The sequence below is a fragment of the Dendrobates tinctorius genome, unplaced genomic scaffold (genome assembly GCF_039654945.1).
Source record: "Dendrobates tinctorius isolate UK_male_01 unplaced genomic scaffold, ASM3965494v1 ptg000205l, whole genome shotgun sequence".
In the NCBI taxonomy this organism is placed as follows: domain Eukaryota; kingdom Metazoa; phylum Chordata; class Amphibia; order Anura; family Dendrobatidae; genus Dendrobates; species Dendrobates tinctorius.
Window position 1 is genome coordinate 11,919,907 of NW_027361872.1, and position 21,398 is coordinate 11,941,304.

General features: G+C 44.8%; 1 protein-coding gene across 4 annotated transcripts in view; it reads right to left on the reverse strand.

Annotated features, from left to right (window-relative positions):
• Positions 1 to 21,398, reverse strand: part of ASB3 (ankyrin repeat and SOCS box containing 3) — a 153,512-nt gene that overhangs the window by 76,690 nt on the left and 55,424 nt on the right. For all 4 annotated transcript variants that reach the window (XM_073554034.1, XM_073554031.1, XM_073554032.1 and 1 more), the window contains 2 exons: positions 15,057 to 15,169; positions 13,456 to 13,591 (listed from right to left, as the gene is read on the reverse strand). In XM_073554034.1, the coding sequence (XP_073410135.1) occupies positions 13,456 to 13,591; positions 15,057 to 15,169 (249 nt within the window). The remainder of the gene's footprint in view (positions 1 to 13,455; positions 13,592 to 15,056; positions 15,170 to 21,398) is intronic.

The window sequence follows — 21,398 nt, forward strand, 5'->3', positions numbered from 1 at the left end:
TTCTCAGATGGATAAATGAATGAAAAAGCTCCTCCTATCCTTTGCAATGTTAAATACAGACACCGATCCCACCCTTGTGCTGAACGTGTTTTTCATGGACCCATCGACTTGTATTGGCCCTTTTTATCAATGATACCAGAAAAAAAAAAACCATGTGAACAGCACTGTTGATTGTAATGGGTACGTGGTGTAGCCATGAAAAAAAAACAGACAGCACATGTACGTGCAACATGGATGTCTGAATGAGGCCTTTACAAAGAAAGTTTACTTTTTTTTTTAGATAAAAATTATAGAACAATATAAGATTGATCTTCCTACTGAGTGTTCATCAATGAAGTCGCCATGGCTCGAGATTGAACTGAAGGCCGATAAAAATAATAATAATGCATCCGATTTCCATTGTAAACTTGTGTAATATTTTTGTACATTTTACAAAAAAATTTTTTAGCAAACAGCCAATAAAAAAAATGACACTTATCCATTCCCCTGCTCTCATACACAGCAGCCTATGAGTTTATGATCCACTCATTAATACGCACTTCATAAACTATATAAAGAATGGAGACAGATGTCGGGAAAATCGTAACAAGCAACGCTTCTTTTCCTACACAATCTACATTTTTGCTTTTATTCTCTAAAGGCTTCATAATCTTTCCTACAAGGGAACCCGCAGACGTTTGCAGCCGCGTAGATCACGATATGTGACATATTAACAGGCTTTTAAATAAGTCGGTAACAGCCTGTGATTTCGGCATTTTATCATCATAAATATTAGACGGAGAAGCTGTAGCAAAAGCTTCAGGACGGGGATGGGGGGGCCGTAAATTATATAATCAATTTGTATGCAAATATAACAGTTATCAAATAAACCCCGTTAATCTCTGGACTCGCCTCCAGTCGATGTCAAACACTTAGCGTTATCTTTGTTTGCTTTCGAGCCTGGAATAATGGCGATGCGCACCTGGAAGGCGGCCAGGTCGTCTCAGCAATGCTGATCAATAAAATACATAGCAATTTCTTGTGTCAACAGAATAAGGCCGTGGATGGGCAGCCGTGCACAAATTGCCAAAGTGGTTTTCTGCGGAATGAGAGCTTTGGCTGAAGCACCGGTCGGCGTGTCTTCCATACTGAGCCAACTGGTTAATTACACGGGGTCCAGCTGGTTTTACGAAATGGGAGCCTATCCCGGACACGGCAAGGTATGGGTACGGCGTATGACAAGCAAGGTTATTCAACTTCTTTATGGCTTTTTAGAAAATCGCTGTTTGACAAGGCTATTAAAGGGCTATATTGTGACTAAAGCTTAAAGGGGATTTCCATGGGTATACAAAATTAGCCCTGTTAGTCATCTAACTCCTGCAGCTTCAGTTTACAGCTCCGATGCAAAACATGTGTCTCCATGGTAACGTATGACAAACAAATTCCCTGTAGCGTAAATCAACACTCAAAATGTATCACATTTTTTGTCATTTTGCTCTGAACACTGAAGCCTTTTCCCGCTACCGATCTAGTGCTGGCTAGTGATGAGCAAACGTGCTGGGATAAGGTGTTACCCGAGTATCTTGGGCGTGCTCCAATAATATGTTCGAGTCCCCGCGGCTGCATGTCTCGCGGCTGTTCATGAGCCACAACACATGCATGGAATGCCTATTTGTTAGGTAATCTCCGCATGTGTTGCTGCTGTCGAACAGCCGTGAGGACATGCAGCCGCGGGGACTTGAACATATTATTGGAACACGCCCAAGATACTCGGTTAGCACCCGAGCGAGCTCAGATAACACCTTATCCGAGCATGTTCGCTTATCACTAATGCGGATTAAAATAAGGTATAAAACCTAAAAGATCCCAGATTCTTCACTAGCGATTGTCAAAAAAAATGTCAGAATTTAAAAGGGTTGTCCTGTACTTTATTACTGATGGCCTTGCCTTAGAAAAAACATTATTCCTCTCACTTTTGGAAAAGGAAAAAATTGCTCAAAAATAAAATTTTCTTTTCAGAAAATTAGTAATAAAATATTTTTATTAGGCTTAAATCATATTTAATAATTTAATGTACAATTGTCATAAATGTTTAAATGTAAATCATTGACGCCTGAAAGTGGCAAACCTCGTCTCCAATGTGAAAAACCGGATTACTTACCGGTAATACTCTTTTGTAGAGTCCACGACAGCACCCACTGAGAGAGGGGATCCGCCCCAGGAACAGGAAACCTACAGAGAGATAAATGGGGCGGTCCCCCTCGCTCCCTTAGTTTGTATTACCGAGAACAACGGAGGAACCGCCATACATGTTTTAGTCATTTTGTCTGGGCGATTCATATATCTTACCCCTATAGCCTTTACATTCGCTAAGTTTAATCATATATTAAATTCTAATTACAATCTCCACCACCAAGGAGACCCATGTGTAAAAAATTTTTACGGGAGGGAAGTGAGCGGGTGCTGTCGTGGACTCTACAAAAGAGTATTACCGGTAAGTAATCCGGTTTTTCCTCTTCGCCATGACAGCACCCACTGAGAGATTTCCAGAGATAATCACTTCGGAGGGCACACCGTGTTAAGGACCGATCTACCAAAGGTCAAATCCTCTGTAGAGGACAAATCTAGTCTATAGTGATTATAGAAGGTGGAGAAGACCAGGTTGCAGCCTTACATATTTGTTCAATTGGGACGTTTGCTCTCTCGGCCCAGGAGGATGATATGGCTCTAGTAGAGTGCGCCTTAATCCCCAGAGGAGGGTCTTCTCCTTTTGCCAAATATGCCATTGTGATCGCATCTCTAATCCACCTGGATAATGTGCCTGTTGTAACTCCAGACCCCTTTCTGTTGCCCTGGAAGGAGACAAAAAGAGACCTACTCTGCCTCCAGGGACTGGTCCTATCAAGGTAGGCTAGTACCGCTCTTCTTACATCTAAGGTGTGATATTTCACCTCGTCCTGGTTTGACGGGTTCTCATAGAAGGAAGGTAGGCATATCTCCGGAGACCTATGAAATTTAGTTGCCCGTTTGGGAAGGTAGGACGGGTCTGTCTTCAAAATCAGTCTGTCTCGTGTTATTGACAGGAACGGAGGGTCTACTGATAGAGCATGAAGATCACTTACTCTTCTAGCTGATACTAAAGCTACTAGTGTAGCAGTTTTCAATGAGAGGCACTTCACTGATGCCGAGTTTATGGGCTCAAACGGGGCCTGAGTAAAGGCATCCAAAACCAGAGTAAGGTTCCATGCCGGAAGCCGAGGAATATGCACTGGTTATGATCGTTGACAAGCTGAAACAAAACGGTTTACCCATCTATTTGCTGCCACGTTATAGTTAAATAGGGCTCCTAGGGCCGATATATGGACCTTTAGAGCATTAACTGAGAGGCCCAATTCTCGGACTCTTTGAAGAAACTCTAAGATGGGCGTAATGGGTACTTCACCGGCTAGCTCTGCTGGGTGAAAGGCCAGGAATTTCCTCCACACCTTAGCGTATATTCTTGTAGTAGACTCTTTCCTACTTTGTAGCAGGGTATTAATTAGGTTTTCCGAAAAGCCCTTCTGCTTCAATAGTTCCCTTTCAAATTCCAGGACGCTAGGTGTAGGGCTTTGGCCTGTGGATGGTAGCAGGGTCCCTGCGAGAGAAGATCCTGGTGCAGCGGCAGGATCCACGGGTCGGTTATTGACATGGCTCTCAGCCATGAATACCACGGCCTTTTGGGCCAAAACGGGGCTATCAAGATGACCCTCGCCCTCTCTTGTCTTATTTTCCTGACTACTGTTGGAAGTAGAACCATTGGAGGGAAGGCATAGGCTAGCCGGAATGCCCAGGGTGCTTGGAGGGCATCTAGAATGTCTGGGTTGTCTGACCTGTAGAGCGAAGCGAACCTCTTTACGCGTCTGTTGGCTCTGGTAGCAAACAGGTCTATCTCCGGTCTGCCCCATTCTGTCGCTATCGTCTCGAAGACGTGCCTGCTGAGGACCCACTCGCCCTGATATAGGACCTGGCGACTGAGATAGTCTGCTTGAGAGTTGTCTACTCCTCTTATGTGGAGTGCCGACAAGGAGTAAAGATGTACCTCGGCTATCTCTAGGATCTCTTCCGCGATAGACATCAACGGTCTCGACCGCGTACCTCCCTGTCAGTTTATATAGGCCACTGCGGTGGTATTGTCTGTCTGGATTCTCACGTGGGTTCCTCTTAACTGCGGGAGAAATTGAGATATCGCATAGTAAATTGCTTTTAGCTCCTTTACATTAGAGGAGGTTTCTATCTCATGTTTACGCCACCGGCCTTGTATCATGTGCTCCTCCAGGTGGGCCCCCCAGCCCCAGGGGCTAGCATCCGTGGTGAGCACCTTGGAGGGAGTTACCCACCATTGCACTCCCTTAGACAAACTGGTAGGATTTAACCACCACTTTAGGGATTTAACAACTTCTGGCGATAGGGACATCCTCCCTTCCAACCGCCCCTGCAGTCTCTCTGTTTCCTGCAGAATAGCCCACTGTAGTGTTCTAGAGTGGAACTGGGCCCATTGCACCGCTGGGATGCACGATATCAGGGACCCCAGCAAGGACATACCCTGTCTCAATGATATTACGGGTCTTCCTGTAGTATTCTGTATCTTATTGATTATGGTCACTGCTTTAGCGTCTGGCAGAAAGCACTTCTGACTTACAGAATCTACTTGCAGGCCTAGGAACCTCTGACAGGTAACTGGTTCCAGTCTGGACTTCTCCCAGTTGATTAGCCATCCTAGCGTTTGTAGCGATGAGATAATCTTGGCCATTCTTGTTTTGCACTGAGAAACAGAATTCCCTACTACGAGCAGGTCGTCCAAGTAAGGGACCACTAGTGTGTCATTCAGCCTTACATACGACATCACTTCCAGCATCAATTTGGTAAATACCCGAGGAGCCATGGATAGCCCGAATGGCATTGCCGCAAACTGGAAATGCTGAATCCGACCCTTGAACCAGACCGCTACCCGCAGGAACTTCTGGTGCTCTCGGTATATGGGTAGATGGTAATAGGCATCCTTTAGGTCCAAAACTGCCATGTAACACCTGGGAAACAAAAGTTTTATTGCAGAATTTATTGACTCCATCTTAAATGGCCTCAGCCTTAAGAAGGTATTAAGTTTCTTTAAATTTATTATGGTCCTAAAAGAGCCATCTGGTTTTGGGACTAAAAATAGAGGAGAATAAAAGCCCATTCCTTCTTCGTCCCCTGGGACCTCTATTAGGACTTGTTTAGTTAGTAATACTGCAATCTCCATCTCCAGTGCTTCCTGCTGTATCTGGGACTTCATGGAAGTCAATAGGAAGAAGTTCGGTGGATGCCGAACAAATTCTAGTTTTAGGCCCGATGAGACGATATCAATGGCCCATGGGTTTGATGTTACCTTCCCCCATTGGTGGCTGAATTCCAGTAGTCTGCCACCTACCGGTGTACTGGTATTAGCGGAACCTGTCTCCTCTGAAGGGACGCTTCCCGAATAGATTGCCCCTCTGTTTGGGGTCCTTATTTCCCCAGCGATCCTGGGGTTTAAAGTCTTTTTGCCAAACGGCAGCTTTCTGTAGGACCTCCTATTAAAGGGAATATACGGGTTAGGAAAACCTTTTTTTCTCTCTCCCGCTTTTGTTAAAATCTCGTCCAGTTCCGTGCCAAATAGGTACTTACCCTGGCAGGGTATAGCACACAGTTTAGTTTTTGTCTGCGTGTCCCCTTTCCACCCCTTCAACCATAAGGCCCGCCGGCCTGCATTGGTTAGCCCTGCTGCTCTAGCCGATAAACGGAGAGAGTCCGCTGAGGAATCGGAGAGGAAGGCCGCTGCTCCTTTAATGAGGGGCATAGAGGACAGGAGTTTATTCCTGGCCACTCCGTTTTTAATATTGTCCTCTAGGTCATTCAGCCATACCAACATTGATCTTGCTGTGCACGTGGCTGCTATTGCGGGCTTAAAAGCTGCCGCACATGCTTCCCAGGATCGTTTAAGGAGTGTATCGGTCTTACGATCTAATGAGTCAGCCAAAGTTCCTGAATCCTCTACCGGCAGGGAGGATCTACGAGAGGTAGAGGCCACCGCCGCGCATCCACTTTGGGGGCTCTCGACCAAGCTGTCAATTCCTCATCGTCAAACGGATATTTACGCTTTGACGTTAAGGGGAGGAAGGTTCTCTGCCCCTGTTTTTCCCACTCCCTTTTCACCAGCTCTTTTATAGCTGGGACCACTGGGAATGCTCTGACCTTTCTACGGGAAATGCCTGCAAACATTATGTCTTGTGGAGTCTTGGGGTCCTTACTCTCAGGTAGCCCCATGGTATTTCGGACAGACTTAACTAAGTTACTGACGCTGTCCGTAGGGAAACACGCCTGCTCCTCGTCCTCTGAGGAAGGGTATTCCTGGGATCTATCAGAGTCTAGCTCCCCGGATTCTGACGGCGACCTTGACGCCGGCGAAACTCCTCCTCTTGGTGAACTTATCTGTCTCACGGAGGAGTGACCCCCCAGACTACTGGAGCTGCCCAAGGCCCGTAGCTCTTCCCTAATTATCGCTCGGATATCCTCTTTCTTCCGTGAGGATTCCTCCTGTAAGGCCTCCTCAATACACGCTTGACATAATCTTTTAGGGTGGCCGTCTGGGAGGGGCTGAGAACATAAGGCACACTCTCTATTTTTCGCCTTCTCTGTTCTTTTGGCCTAAAAGGGGGGTATGGACCAGAAAAAAGAAGGCCATCAGCTATTTATTCTGACTAAAAACATTCACCCGTGAGTCTCGTCAGTAAACTACCGGCTGCGGGGTCCGCGCCTCAAGCTGAGGCGAGGCGTGGGATGATTTCTTCTCCTTCCGTTTTTTCTCCAGGGGCTCAACTTGCCTGGAAGGTCCGCTAGATTCCATCCTGGAGCTGCCACTTCTTCTGGTGCTGCTGCTTCTCCTTGTAGCACCGCTTTGTCTGCTGTCATGTGGGGATTCCACTGGCTGACTTAGCGGGAGCGAAGCTGGGTCATCTATGGATGACATGACTGCGCACTGGCGCTGCCTCCGTGGCTTCCTTTTATAGCCTTACCACACTTTTTTTTTTTTTTTTTTAGCCCCTTCTGCGCATGCGCGGGCGTTCTCCCGCGAGCGCCGCCTCCTGCACTGATCCCGGAAGTCTTCCATACCCTTACTTCCGGGTTGCCTGCCTGGGAGCGCCGCTGGAAGCACGGATGCAGCGGCCCTGACAGTGACACCACGCACTCGGCCCCACGTTAACCCCTGCAGGTATGACCTCCGGTAGCGCTGCCTGGCACAAACGCTCAGGCTCTTCTGCTTCTCTCGGGGGGAGGGGGGGCACGCGGCCACCATCCCTGATATGCCTAATGGCATCATGTAATGCGTTCGTCCCCTTTCTGGGGGGGGGTGGGGGGGTATACGCCCCTGTCCCCTCAGTGAGCCTTGGCACCTTCTTACCTCCGGCCTCACCTGCATTACCAGCTCTGGGGGGGGGGGGAAACATCACCTCTCCGCCCGACGCTGCCTCCAGTCCTGGGGCCCCTGCTGCTCATATTATGCACGCAGGCGGCTACCAGACCAGGTATCCTCTTCTGCGGGTTCCTTCCTAGGAACAGGAAACAAAACTGAGGGAGCGAGGGGGACCGCCCCATTTATCTCTCTGTAGGTTTCCTGTTCCTGGGGCGGATCCCCTCTCTCAGTGGGTGCTGTCGTGGCGAAGAGGAAAAAAGGCTCCTGACGTCTTGACATTGGGTCAAGAAATCTTATAGAGGAGATTCATCGTACGGGCGGAGGTAGTGAAGAGTCGTGAGAGCTCACTACCAACACAATTACTAACCACTGCTGTCAATCGCATGTGTAACACGTGTGCTGCCGCTTGTGCTACTGCAGATTGGGAGGGGGGTAGATTACTGTACTTTACTAAAGTGGCCAACGCTTGATTTTTGTTTTTAACGCATGTTGCAAAATTTCTGGAATAGGAATGCTAAATTACTAAATATTACGAGGACAGCCTGTAACCGCCATTAGAGGGAGGGCAGCACTTAAGAGCAGCACAGTATGCAGAGGCTCCTCGGCTCCCTCTAGTGGAGGGTGCAGAGCAGACAGTCAGAGTTTTCTTGTTCTAATTTTATCAGTACAAACATGGCTTCCAAAGCATTTTGACACTCGCATTAGTGGATAACTATATTAGGCTGGTTTCACACATCCTACATTCAGTCCAAACCACGATGTCCAGACCAGATGCAGTTCTTCTGACCCAAACTCAACAGCCTCATACTGTATAAGTTGGGCTCAAGAGACACATGGCCAGTGTGCACACTGTGGTCCGTACTTGTAAAAAGAATGACGGACGTGTAAAACCGGCTTCGGACAGACCTCTTTCATCACCAGCAATCAATGGCGAGGCGGAAGTAAACTTCTGAAGTTCTCTGCCTGAATGAGGGACAACCAAAATAAAAACAAGTGTTTCCTATTGTTCCAAACCAGTGACATTTATTTCACTGTTTCCCACCATTGCAAACACATTTTGCCCCCCTTAAGTCCCATTGGCTGCTTTTTAAAATTGCAGCCGTGATGGCAGTGAATGACAGCACAATCCGACAGGTGAGGTAGGATTGATGACCTGTCTAGCCACATCAGCGTGCTGCGGCTTCCGATATGCCGCCTACAGTGGCAGCGTGATGTATTTAGTGCGAGCCATAAAAAATAAATGGCAGCAAGTAGCTAGCAGCTATGAAGACAAGCGAGCCATTTGTGTGGGAAGAAAGCACATTAATGATGCATGGCGGAGCCTGAAATATTCATATTTTAGGATGGGTGAGAGATATAATGGGCTACAAATATATATGCCAGGCATGGCTGTGCTTTTTTCTACATATCTATCAATACAATGAACAGCATGGTATATTAGGAATATTGCTAAATTTTACAGTCTCCTGAGATGAGGCCTCCAGATTCCTGCTCGCTGTCGGTCGGTGATCTCCTGGCGATTGATCATTTGGACCAAAGGCATGGTTGGGTGCTAGCCCGAACTGCCCACTCTTGTGCACCAACGCAGGGGTAGTGAGACCTGCCAGGTCCAGCCAGATTTATCTATATAAAAAAACAGTTTGCATGTGCATGCTACTTGCTTAGGAAACCGGCCGCTCTGATAAAACTGCAGAGGTGGCCGGTATCTTAGGCAATAAGCTGGAAACTGTAGAATTTAAACTCCCTCTAGCGAAGACTTTTAAGGAGACAGGATTTGCCTTGTTTTTACACTTTGCAATTTAACCCAGTTAAGTTTTGACACCTGCAACTATATAGGAATAAGTAATACAGACGGAGACATAGGATGACTTATGATAAGACCAGAGCCAAGAAATGGGGACAATCCAAGAAATAAGGCCACAAGACTGTGCAGTTCTCGTAAAGTCAACTGAACTGATATTCATTTCCGTGGCTGAAAACGGAAGCGACGTATGTCTTATACATAATGTTCAGTAGCCGTGCACTTTTATATGATTCATGTTTTAAACACCGGGTTCTTGCCACATGACTTAGGATACAAAGCCAAACCAGAATCTTCTGCAAAAGAAAATCACCTTCATTTGCAGACAACTGTTTAAGGGTTTTTGCCTCTCGTCAGTGCAAAGGAGGAGACTAGTTGGCTGAGTAAGACGATCCACGGAGGGTTTAAGAGGCAAAGTTTTCTGAAAAGGAGACTTTCACCCTGAACCAGTCACCTACCAAAGGAAACTCTAGTGAAGGAAAAAAAAAAGATTAGTTTTGGCCAGAAAAAAACATAGGCAAACGTCTTAAACTCAGACTTGTGTCTGCCTCCTACATGACACTAAGGTAAACTGTATAGCTGGATGTCCACAGGACAAATGTAGCCTGTTGGGAAGGAAGGAGAGAACTTATTTCTTAAGATGTATTCTCAGTGACAACCTGCAGGTGGCAGCCGATTTCCCGTGGTTTTATGTGTACCCCAATAAAGCATACAAAAAAATTAGATGTTCTGCAGTACCCGGGAGCGATCACTTTAAGAAAAGAGGAGACGTTGTGCAACACCCGGCAGTGGCTGCTTCAAGAGGATATAAGCTGTTCTGCAATATGAGGCAGTGGCCACGTCAAGAGGATAGGAGGTGTAGTGCAGTACCCTACAGCGGTAGCTTCAAGAGAATAGGAGGTGTAGTGCAGTACCCTACAGCGGTAGCTTCAAGAGAATAGGAGGTGTAGTGCAGTAACCTACAGCGGTAGCTTCAAGAGAGTAGGAGGTGTAGTGCAGTACCTAGCAATGGCTCCATCAAGTGTATAGGAAATTTTCACCAGTACTAGGCAGTGTACGCTCAACAATATATGAGCTGCTCTGTAGCACCCTACAGAGGCCACTTTAAGAGAATAGGAGATGTTCTGTAGTACCTGTAGTGCAGCGGCAGCACACTTAAGCAGTGAAGAGGCAGTGACCCACAAAGTTCAAACACGAAGTCTCTTTAATGTGTTTCTTCACAGCATTAAAGACCAATTCACACAAGTGCATATAAACTCAGCGTCCAGGTCATAGCACTACATACTACACGGCTTTAGATTGCAGTTCCTAAACACGCTGGACCTCCCTTTGTCCCGTAACCATGGGCGACTGCAGCACCGTATTAAAGTCTCTTTGCTCACAGCTTTACTCGTTTAGTTTGCAAATCACTACACACGCCAGTCCTCCTTCGGGCACAGAACAGGCTACCTCCGGTTCACCTCCGGGCACAAGACCTGTCCACATCCTTGACCAGTTACCACGGGTGACCTCACCGCTGTGTTAGTCTTTTTTACTCGTATGGCCGTACACAATCCTTGATATCCTCCGGGTCGCAGCCAGGCACCATAGCCACCTGTTTGCAGCCGTTACGCACACCAGTCCTCCTCTGACCAGTTACCATAGACGTCAGCACCACTGTGTACGCTGTTGTTGCCAGACCTATTGGCTCCGCTCTGTCCTGTGTTGGTTCACACAGGCTGTGCTCTGCAACACCAACTGCTCTACACAGTAACAAGCACCAACTCACTCTGGTCCTTACACTGGACGTGACAAACCCATCCCCTTTCCTGCAGGGCTTTAAACAAAAGAACCTGTGGCCTTTAGCCACATGGAAAACCCGGGTCTGGCGTTAAACAGACTGCACAACTACTATCCTGCAGTCTGTTTCACAACACAACATCCCAGAACAGGTTTTCCCTTCATCTGCCTAGGACTCAAGCATGTCCAAGGCTAACACTTAATTTATTTTTAAAATGCATTGCAGTCACAGCTATGCCCGTGACTGCTATGCACTCCTATGGCCTTCATATGCCTCCATGCACACCCTGAGGAGAACACACAGTGACCTCTATCTGACATCGGACACTGCTTCACCATTGCAATCTTAGCTACGCTTGCGACTGCAATGCCCCCTTATGGCCTCAATACGCCTCCGTGCGCATCCTGGGAGAAACAAACAGCGACCCCTACCTGTAACACGGGTCACTGCCTCACATACCCTACAGTGGCCACTTCAAGAGAATAGGAAATGTTCTGCAGTACCCTACAGAGGTAGCTTCAAGTGAATAGATGTTCTGCAGCACCCGGAAGTGGCTGCTACACACTGAATTGAGATGTACATAAGTTTACATTTGGCCCCCACTAGAATATATAACCATTGATCGATGGGGGGGTGTCAGATTCCCACTGATCTGATATTGACTGACCTATCCATGACACTGTTGTGACTGGATGACCCCTTTACGATTAGCCAATAAATAAAATGGAAAGATAGATTTCACCAGCTTCAGAATATCACAGCTCAGTACCCCTGCCGTTTCATTATAAGGTGATCTTACGGAGGATTTGACACTGCAGTTTTTAGATGCTGAGTGAGTGATTGGTAGAAAAAAAAGCTGTTACATACAGCACAGATTAATTCCTGCACAGAATATTATATACACTCAAAAATGAGATCCATGACCAGAGATCTGTAGAAAACCTCAATAACCCAATAATCATTTTGCACGAGTGATGGGCTAAGTGTCATAACAAATCCATATTGGTTTAGCTTAAGGGTATGTGAACACATAGTTTTTTGTCTCTGCGGATTTTGTAGATAAAACTGCAGGAAATCCGCAGGACAAAGTGCTGCGGTTTTTCTGCGGTTTATCTGCGGTTTTGCCCTGCGGTTTTACACCTCATAATGGATGAGGTGTAAAACTGCAGCGTTTCTGCACCAAACAATTGACATGCTGCGTTTTGAAAACCGCAGCAAAACCGCGCGGAAAAAAACGCAGCATGTGCACAGCTTTTTTTTATTTCCATAGGAAATAAAGGTACTGTACAACGCAGCAGAATCTGCTGCGTTTCTGCAGAGCCAAAAACGCTGCGGAAACGCAGCAGAAACCGCAAAGTGTGCACATACCCTTAAATGGCTTTCTGACTTAGAAAACAACGTTTACTTGTTAAATAATGCAAAGGTATGACATTTTCTGATAAACCAATGGATGGTAATTTTCACTGTTTACTTCCAGAGACTAAAAATGTGTCCTGAACGTGTGATGATCACACTGGTGCACCGTCGTCGTTACAGTCACAGTATACAGTTATCAGCGCGAGGAAACCAGAATGGCTAATGACATTTTCCATGAAGAGACACAAGGGCTAGGAAGAGCAAGCGGCTACAGTAAAATTAACAAAAGCTAGCAGTCTACCTAAATGGGGCGCTTCACAAAAACAACTCCTTTTTCAACAGAAGTCAGTTCTGTAATCAACTGATCAGCACAGGTCTGCTGTCTCTACATCTACAAATCGATGTAAGGAGACTTATAGGCCATGCAATACTCCGCTAGGGAGCTGAATATGTAAATAGCCTCTTCAGAAAGGAACAGTACACTAGTGCCACCTACTTGAAGTAGCAATACTAAAAGTGTTTATAGATCCTTTAAAATGGACTTGCCATATGACTTAGGATAAGAAGCCAAACAAGAACTACCAATTGTAGACATGTGTTTCGGCTTTATACCCCCCTTCCCTATCAGAGGTCTCTCATCCAGCCCAAATCAGACCACTTGTTTTGCACTGTTGTGGGGCAATTATCCTGAAACACGTGTCTGCTAATGTAGTTTTTGTCTTCTTTCAATCAGAAGAGGCTGTCTGCATGTCGGCCATTCAAATGAATAGCCAACCACATAGTAGAAGAACAATTTTTCTTCCGTTATGATGGAATAGTGAAGGCTGCAGCTAATGATTGGCTGCAGTGGTCACGTGACTGACTGAAGGATAAGCGCCGGTTTGGTAGGTGGGTATAGAGTTTTGTTTGCTTTTTTTCATTGTTGTACACGGAGGCCATTAATAAGGGGTTGTCCAGTAGTGAATAATACAGAAAGACAAGTCTTCCAGCTGTCATCAGTAATACTGCACTTAATGACGGCCACCGCTGATACGCAGGTGCTCACAATTCTTCACTTGCTCCGCTACTTACCAACAGACTGCAGTAAGTGTAAGCACTCGTATTTCCCATATTGTGCTGCAATGAATAATGGTGTAATGCCAAAATCGTCTTTGCACTCCTTATCCGCTCCATTCTTGAGAAGTAGTTGTAGGAGGTCAGTGCGTCCCTGGAAATACACAGGAAATGTGTAAGATAAAAAAATCACAGCTTCGTTAAAGAAATTTAGACAGAAAGCCATCACTCCAAGCAAAGCTGCACAAGATTTACAATATCACAAATGTTTTATGAACTTTAATCATCTGACGCCGCAGTTTTGCGCGCAAGTTGTACTGAAAAAAACCCTCCACGTCATGAAGTTCAAGCATCAGCTTCTCTCTGCTGACATCTACACCTTTTGATAGGTCATCAGAAACATTACTGATATGCTCTTTTCTCTTTTACGTTAAAGGGGTATTCCCATCGCCAAGATCTTATACCAGTATATAGTAGGTATAATAATATTATCAAATACCTCCAATTAGAAATGTGGTATAGTTCTTCTGATTTGCCCCATGTGCAGGGCATTGCAGAAGCTTAGATGTAAATGGTTACAAACACTTATATAGTGACAGTTCGTTAGTAAGTGATTAGTGGTCGCAACCAAGGATAACTAAGGTCCTGCAATCCCTGATCATGGGGTAAGCGACATGGCGAATCAGAAGAACTATGCTACATTTCTAATTGGAGGTATTTGTTAATATTACTATTATCACATGTAATACATATTGGGATAAGATCTTGGAAACGGGGATACCCCTTTAAGTGTATTTTTAAAATATTTTTGGTAATGGGTTTATCTTTTTTTTTATCATCTCATCACTATCTATATTACACAAAATATTGTGAAATCTTGCAGTTTTCAATCTGACCACTGAGCATCATATTAGGCTAAGTGATTCCGTACAGATGACTTTTCAGCAGTCTCATTATTATTACAGACAGGATTTACAATGACAGAGAACACCCCTATATAAAGAAGATAACACAGGGTCTGCAATAGGCACAATATGGAATGGTCACAGCTCACCTATTCCCCATTCCTGCACAATGAGATCACAGAGAATACCCACAACAGTCACCAATAAAAGTTAATAAACATCTCCTTGTCTATGGCTTTCTATGGCCCATATGGCTGTTAGAAAGTATGGTTCTAAATGAGAAATCTCAGGTCACAATATAAGCAGGAGTAGAGCTCACTTCACAAGCCGCAGATGGCGGCGTTGTTACACAGTCGGCATGTGTCTTTAATAGCGGCGACTGACAACAGTTTTTAAATGGAGGGGTAGCCGCTGCCCATTGGAACTCCTGTAAAGACCAGTGACAGGCTGAGTTTCATCAGAGACCACGATTTACACTACATAGTACTGCAATACAGTAATACCACCATAAAAAAAATTACAGCAAGCTGTATAGCAAATAATCTGCAAGTGTTATCCTTCGTGCCTAGGAAGCCAGCCACCTCGGATAGGGGTCAGTAACGTAGGCAACTATAAAACTGAAAATTCTTTCACTGGGTTGGTTAGCAAAACAACATATAGTCTGAAACTAGACATAGCTGGACCTTCTAGTCATCATAACGCTTTCCTGCTTACCATATATGAAGCCTGATGAAGCGGATTCCACCCTGAACAAGCATGTGGCCCGTTTATATTTGCTTTATATTTTAGCAGCAGCTTGACGACAGCTTCGGATCCACTCTCCACAGCTGGGACAAAAGAGGAAAACGTTAGATCAACACAAAATATAAAAATGAATGGCAGCAGCAGTGCAGGATTTACATCTCAATACCTTGTATTTTACACTTTTTCTATAAACCAACCCACATCAAATCCACACGCCTTATGGAAATGACAAGAGATGAATTTAACCTGCCTCCGACACTGAGAAGTAGTCACAGACATGAATTTACCTCCGGGGTATACTAAGAAAAATCTCTCTGGATTTTGGATTTTAGCTATTTATTTGCAATACATAGGATTTTTTTAAAGCTAAAAATATACATATATAAATGGGCTATAAAAGGTAACTATCATTTGTAATTTTTTTTACATTCTATAGGGATTGTAATGGGTCCATACACTACTCATCACACAACTATATATAGATTCATAGACTTACTATTGAGCGCATATACAGCTCTGTGTGGGCCACACAAGAATTACACATTTTCTAGCGGTGTTTAGCCTGATTTTTTAGGGTCTCAGGAATCAGCCCAACCAATCAGCAGCACATCAGTTGCCTTGATCCTTCTTGAGCTGCCGAAACCAAGGTCCCAGCAGCATCATTTACAATCTTGTGGATGACCTAGTACAGATTTTCCTGTTTTGGCAAATGACCGGAGCATTGTGTGACGGGGGTGGGCTCATTATTACTTCAATATATAAGCCTGCCCCCTACTCTATAACAACTGATGCATGGAGGACATTTAGCTACTGTAATTGGAGGCCTACTGCCATACCCCTACATATACTTCTCTGGTCAAAATGTTGACACTGCCCCTGCCGAGAACAGGTTTGAAATTGAGAATTCAGGGACCAAGCCATAGCAACTAATGAACGAACCCGGGCTAATTAAAATGCATTAGTTACAGTGGGGAAAAAAAAAAGTATTTAGTCACCAATTGTGCAAGTTCTCCTACCTAAAAAGATGAGAGAGGCCTGTAATTGACATCATAGGTAGACCACAACTATGAGGGTCAAAATGAGAAAACAAATCCAGAAAATCACCTTGTCTGTATATAGCCTAACTTAAGCTCATTTATGTATATTTTTGGTGATCTGCATGCCTGTAGCCTATGGAGTGCAGTTCCATAAGACTCGGCAAAGATCAAGCTAAGTCAGTCTGTGTATGGATAAAGATCTCGGAGTAAGGCTGGGGTCGCACTACCGTATCTTCTCTCATGCGAGAAAATCTGGCCTATTATGCCCATCACACTCTGATCACTCGGATGAGAAGATGAGCAAAAAAGATTTCTCCATTCTGTCAGTCCGTGAAAATCAGACTGCATTCCAATGTCTTCCGAGTACAATCGGATTATTTCCATGGACTCATCAACTTGCATGGCTGGGTGCAATCCGATTTTCGGATGCAAGTCAGGCATGCTGAAATTTCTTCCTTGAACAGATTCAGTGGTTGGAAGAAAAAAATTGGACATATTCACAGCCCCATAGAATAACATTGATCCGAATGCGTTCAGATTATGTGTAGGATCGTGCTAGGACCAAAATATAAGGTTGTCTACACGAGCCCTAAGGGTAAATTCACACACAATGGAAAAGCTGCGGACTTTCTATGAAGATTAGTGTGTGGAAACTCTGCAGTGGATTACAGATCAGCTATCTGGATGAGATTGAACCAACCTGCATCTAAACACTGCAGAATTTTTCTCCACCGAAAAATGACCTGCCGCACAGATATTCATGTCTGCAGCATGTCAATTTATAGCATGCATTCGCTACACAATAAAGTAAGGAATGTCACCCATTTTGCATTGCACAGGCCAATCATACTATATAACTCTTTAACAATATAACCACTTTAACAATCTTCAATTACAAATTCCCTACCGTTCCCTCTCTACTTTTTTTTTTTTTATTTCTTCCTTCCAGTGAATATTCATTTGAGCAGGGAAGTATTGAAGTTTACAAATTGCAACCAAGGAAATGTAACCGACTTATGAATCAGTGTCTGAATCTTTTAAAAGGCAATCTGTCAGTAAGATCTCCACAAACTACATCAATGGGTGTCATTGTAAAATCTATAAATCCAGATGTGTCACCCTCATATTGTGGACTGAAGAATGGCTTCATCATGAATTGAAAGAAAAAAAGAGCTAGCACTCTAAAACACTCCACATGACCCCTATTCAGCTAGGACACCCTGCTGTGAACAGCTAATTAAAGTGGGTTTTCTGATGGATAGTAGACACAAGTCCAGGCACAGTTTGAAGAAAAGTCATGGAGTGGGTCTGTGGAGAGAAGACTTCCTATGTTCTAAAGAATCACACAAGTAAACGCTTTGCATCCTGATTACAGTTATGAATATTGGGGGTTTTGTGACAGGCGTAAGTCCTATAGTTATGGGACACATATTTTCGGCGTTGTGATGAACGAAATGCATTTACTTACATCACTGGATGGTCTGCGCATCGGCTCCAAATTAATATCGGCTAGATGGATGATGATATATATGCCTTGTTTCCTGTCTATGGAAAGGTAAAATCATGATAGGAAATATGGCATATCTCCCACCTGGGACATCCAGGTGGACAGATATCCTGAAAATTGGGGATCTCAATTTTTTGGGACCTAGTCACATCCCACTGACCACCCATATGAGCTCACCAAGGGGAGGTATGTGGGAGAGACTTATCAATTTTGAATTATAATTATATATAATTATTTCTTCAATTCTGGAAGACACACATTGCTGTAGGATTGTTCCATTTTCCTAAGGCTATGTGCACACGCTGCGGATTGATCTGCGGATTTGTATCTGCGGAACCGCAGGTAAAACTGCAGGCAAAAAGACCTGCGGATTGGCCTGCAGTTTTTCCCTACGGTTTATCACCTCTACAGTGGAGGAGATGGTAAACCGCAGCAGAATCCGCAGAAAAGAAGTGACATGTCATTTATTTCTACGGATTCAAAACCGCAGCTTTTTCGCAGTTAAAAATCCGCAGCGTGTGCACAGCAGAACGTAAATCACATAGACTTACATGCTACTGTACACTGTCTGCAGAACTGCTGCAGATCTGCTGCGGCCAAAACCACAGCGTATCCGCAGCAAAAACCGCAGCGTGTGCACATAGCCTAAAAGAGAAGAAAAAAAAAAGCTTCCCTCCATAAAAATTAGAGCAATTCCAGTGACCCCAGGTTTAGTAATTTTCTTTCGCTATCCTTTTCTATTTTATGTAATTGTCTTGTCCCCTTTTGTATATTTCTGTAAACGCTGCTTACTTTTCCGATTGAATATACAAAGTGAAATAGCTTTGTTCCTCTTGCTCCATAAATCGCATACCTGAAGCCCTGTAACAGGTGTCCAATCGGCCTGTATAAACGATTGGTGTTGGCAGGTAATTTTTCTTAGGTTGTTAAGTGCTCTAGGCATGCATAGCACTTATGTCTCCCAAGGTAGTTTTCCCACCCAGCACCAGCCTCTTCCGCTTGATCACTGACTGGATGGGGTGCCCTCAGACACCAGGCAAATCAGACAGCGAGCTATCAATGATAATAAGGAGGCTGGTGCTGGGCAGAGACACAGCTTCGGGAGGCAGTGAAGTGCTTTTTCATTCCCAGAGCACTTCACGTCTCCTTCGCATATGATTGAAAAATGAATTTCTAAGGAACACAGCGTGTTGTTGATGGCTTAACATTTCATAGATCTGCATGCCCAAATATGTGATTTGGAGGGGACGAAAAGGGTCGGGAGGATCTTACTTGCAGATTCCCTTTAACAAGTCATGGAACTGGCCACTGGATTAGAGGGTAGCTAGAACTTCTAGGTGTTATTGGCTCTCTTGCCGAAAGAAACTAATTTTGCATAAGTAGAAGAAGGCGAGTTCATGGCGTACAATTACGTACAAATGATGTCTATATTCTAGTGTAGAAGAAATAGAATAATGTTTAAGTGCCGATCACCTAGACATAGCGCCGAGAAGTCACGGCTGTACTCCAAATCATGGCTGCTCGTAACCTGATGGCACATTTACAGGGTAAGGGGGTAATCCATCACGTTAACAGCGGGTATGACTGTGAACACAACCATGACTGCTCAGTGCCGTGCCCCACCTACATGACTAAAGGACATCATGGTGGCCCGGTACTGCTCTGCTTTTACTTAGAGTAAGGCTATGTGCCCACGTGGCAGAAATGCTTCGGAAATGTCTGCAGCATTTACGCAACTCCCCGCCGCGGGTAAAACGTATGCGGAATTCGCATGTGTTTTCCCACAAAACACAAGCGCTTTGCAAGCGTTTCGAGCTTGCAGAATGCTTGCGCTTTCCAAGTGATTTTAAGCATCGCTTGGAAAAGTGATTGACAGGTTGGTCACACTTGTCAAGCATAGTGTTTGACTAGTGTGACCAACTTTTTACTATTGATGCTGCCTATGCAGCATCAATAGTAAAAGATAGAATGTTAAAAATAATTTTAAAAAATAAAAATATGGATATACTCACCTTCTGTCGACCACCGGAGTCCTCAGCGACGCTGCCGGCAAGTTCCGTTCCCAGGCGTGCTTTGCGCGAAGGACCTTTGATGACGTAGCGCTCGCTTGACCACTACGTCATCTGGGGTGATTCTCGCAAAGCACGCCTGGGAACGGAACTTGCCGGCAGCGTGGCTGAGAGGTGGAAAGGACTCCGGGGGCCGACAGAAGGTGAGTATATCCCTAATTTTTATTTTAAACCTATTTTTTACAGGAATATGGTACCCAGGGCATGGAGGAGAGTCTCCTCTCCTCCAGACCCTGGGTACCATCCGCACATGAAGCACTCACTTTACGCACGTGGCTATGCCCACCATGCGTAAAGTGAGAGTTTCAATTCAATCATATACAGTAGCTGCAAAATCGTCACGATTAGGCAGAAATAATGAACATGCTGCGGATTTTACCGCTATGCAATTCCGCAGTGGTAAAATCCGCAGCATTGTCACAGCAACTGCGGAATCCCATGGGGATACGTTTTGTTAGCGTTTTTTAAGTGTTTCCACTGCGGGGAAAAAAGCAGCAAAAACGCTTAAAAAACGCAACGTGGGCACACAGCCTAAAACTTCCGTGCCAACATGTTTCCTTTAAGGACAAGAAGTTACAACTCCTTTAATTTTCAGGCAGTATTGTGGAACCTTCCATCACTATATACTCCACCTATAATCAGCCTCCATCACCCGAACAACATGAGCTTGCTACAAAACAGCAGAAAAATAGAACGTTTGCCATCCAAGATACAGTATTTGCATTTTCAGTGTCCGCATTTTGCTACCCATCTTTAAATTTGATCCACTGTAAATGTGACATTTTCTAAAGCGAATTGTGCAAACTGCTAATGCACAACAAAAGCACACAAATTATTATAATGCACGACAGTGGTAATGGAGGCCATTTATTAAGGGGCTTTGCTGGCCTTTAAACCTGTGTAGCAGCAGGAACACTTGTCCTAACAGCGACCATAAATATATAGGATGGAGGCTATTTGCTCCGCTCTGAATGGTCGCAGCATGCAGGCTATTGGGTTTATAAAGAGCCAGATCAGTTGACAAAAGAGATAATGCAAAGAAATGTTTGGATCCCTGGTTGGAAACAAAGTAATATTTCTGATGTAAGAGCTATAATTACACTGAACTTTTTTCTTTTTACCCTGGTTTATTTTCATCAGTATTAAAAGATCACTGCTGTTTCCACAAACTCGGCATAAATCAATAGTACAAGGGAAAGTAAGAAACTTTGGAAGACTGAATATACATTTATGTTAAGGAATTCCATTTGTCCCTTTCATTTTAGGACCAGATGTTATGATCCAGGCCGGCTTTTGGGTCTTGTCTCTCCTTTCCCGGTCTGGTCATGTCAGGGGTTAACTTTCTCTGCCTCATTCCGGTGTCGGGTCTGCTATTTCTCTGCGCTGCATCCTGCAGGCAGTGCCAGTTATATTTCCTGCCTACGGCGAGTGTAGCTGGCTCTGTTGAAACCCTGATTTGATCTGCTGCATTTAGCTGACTTTGCTCATGTCTGTGCACTCCTCTCCTACCCGTCCCGACTGTGTGTGTCCCTGTGTGTTTGGATTCCCCGGTTCTCGACTCTGCTTCGGCTCTGACCTGATTCTGCCTCTTCCTTCTGGTACTTCTTCTACAGACCGGTACTGACCTTTTGGCGCTCCTTTGACTCTGTGTTTGGTAATCCCCTTGGTAATACACTACTCTCTGGTATCGACCTGACTT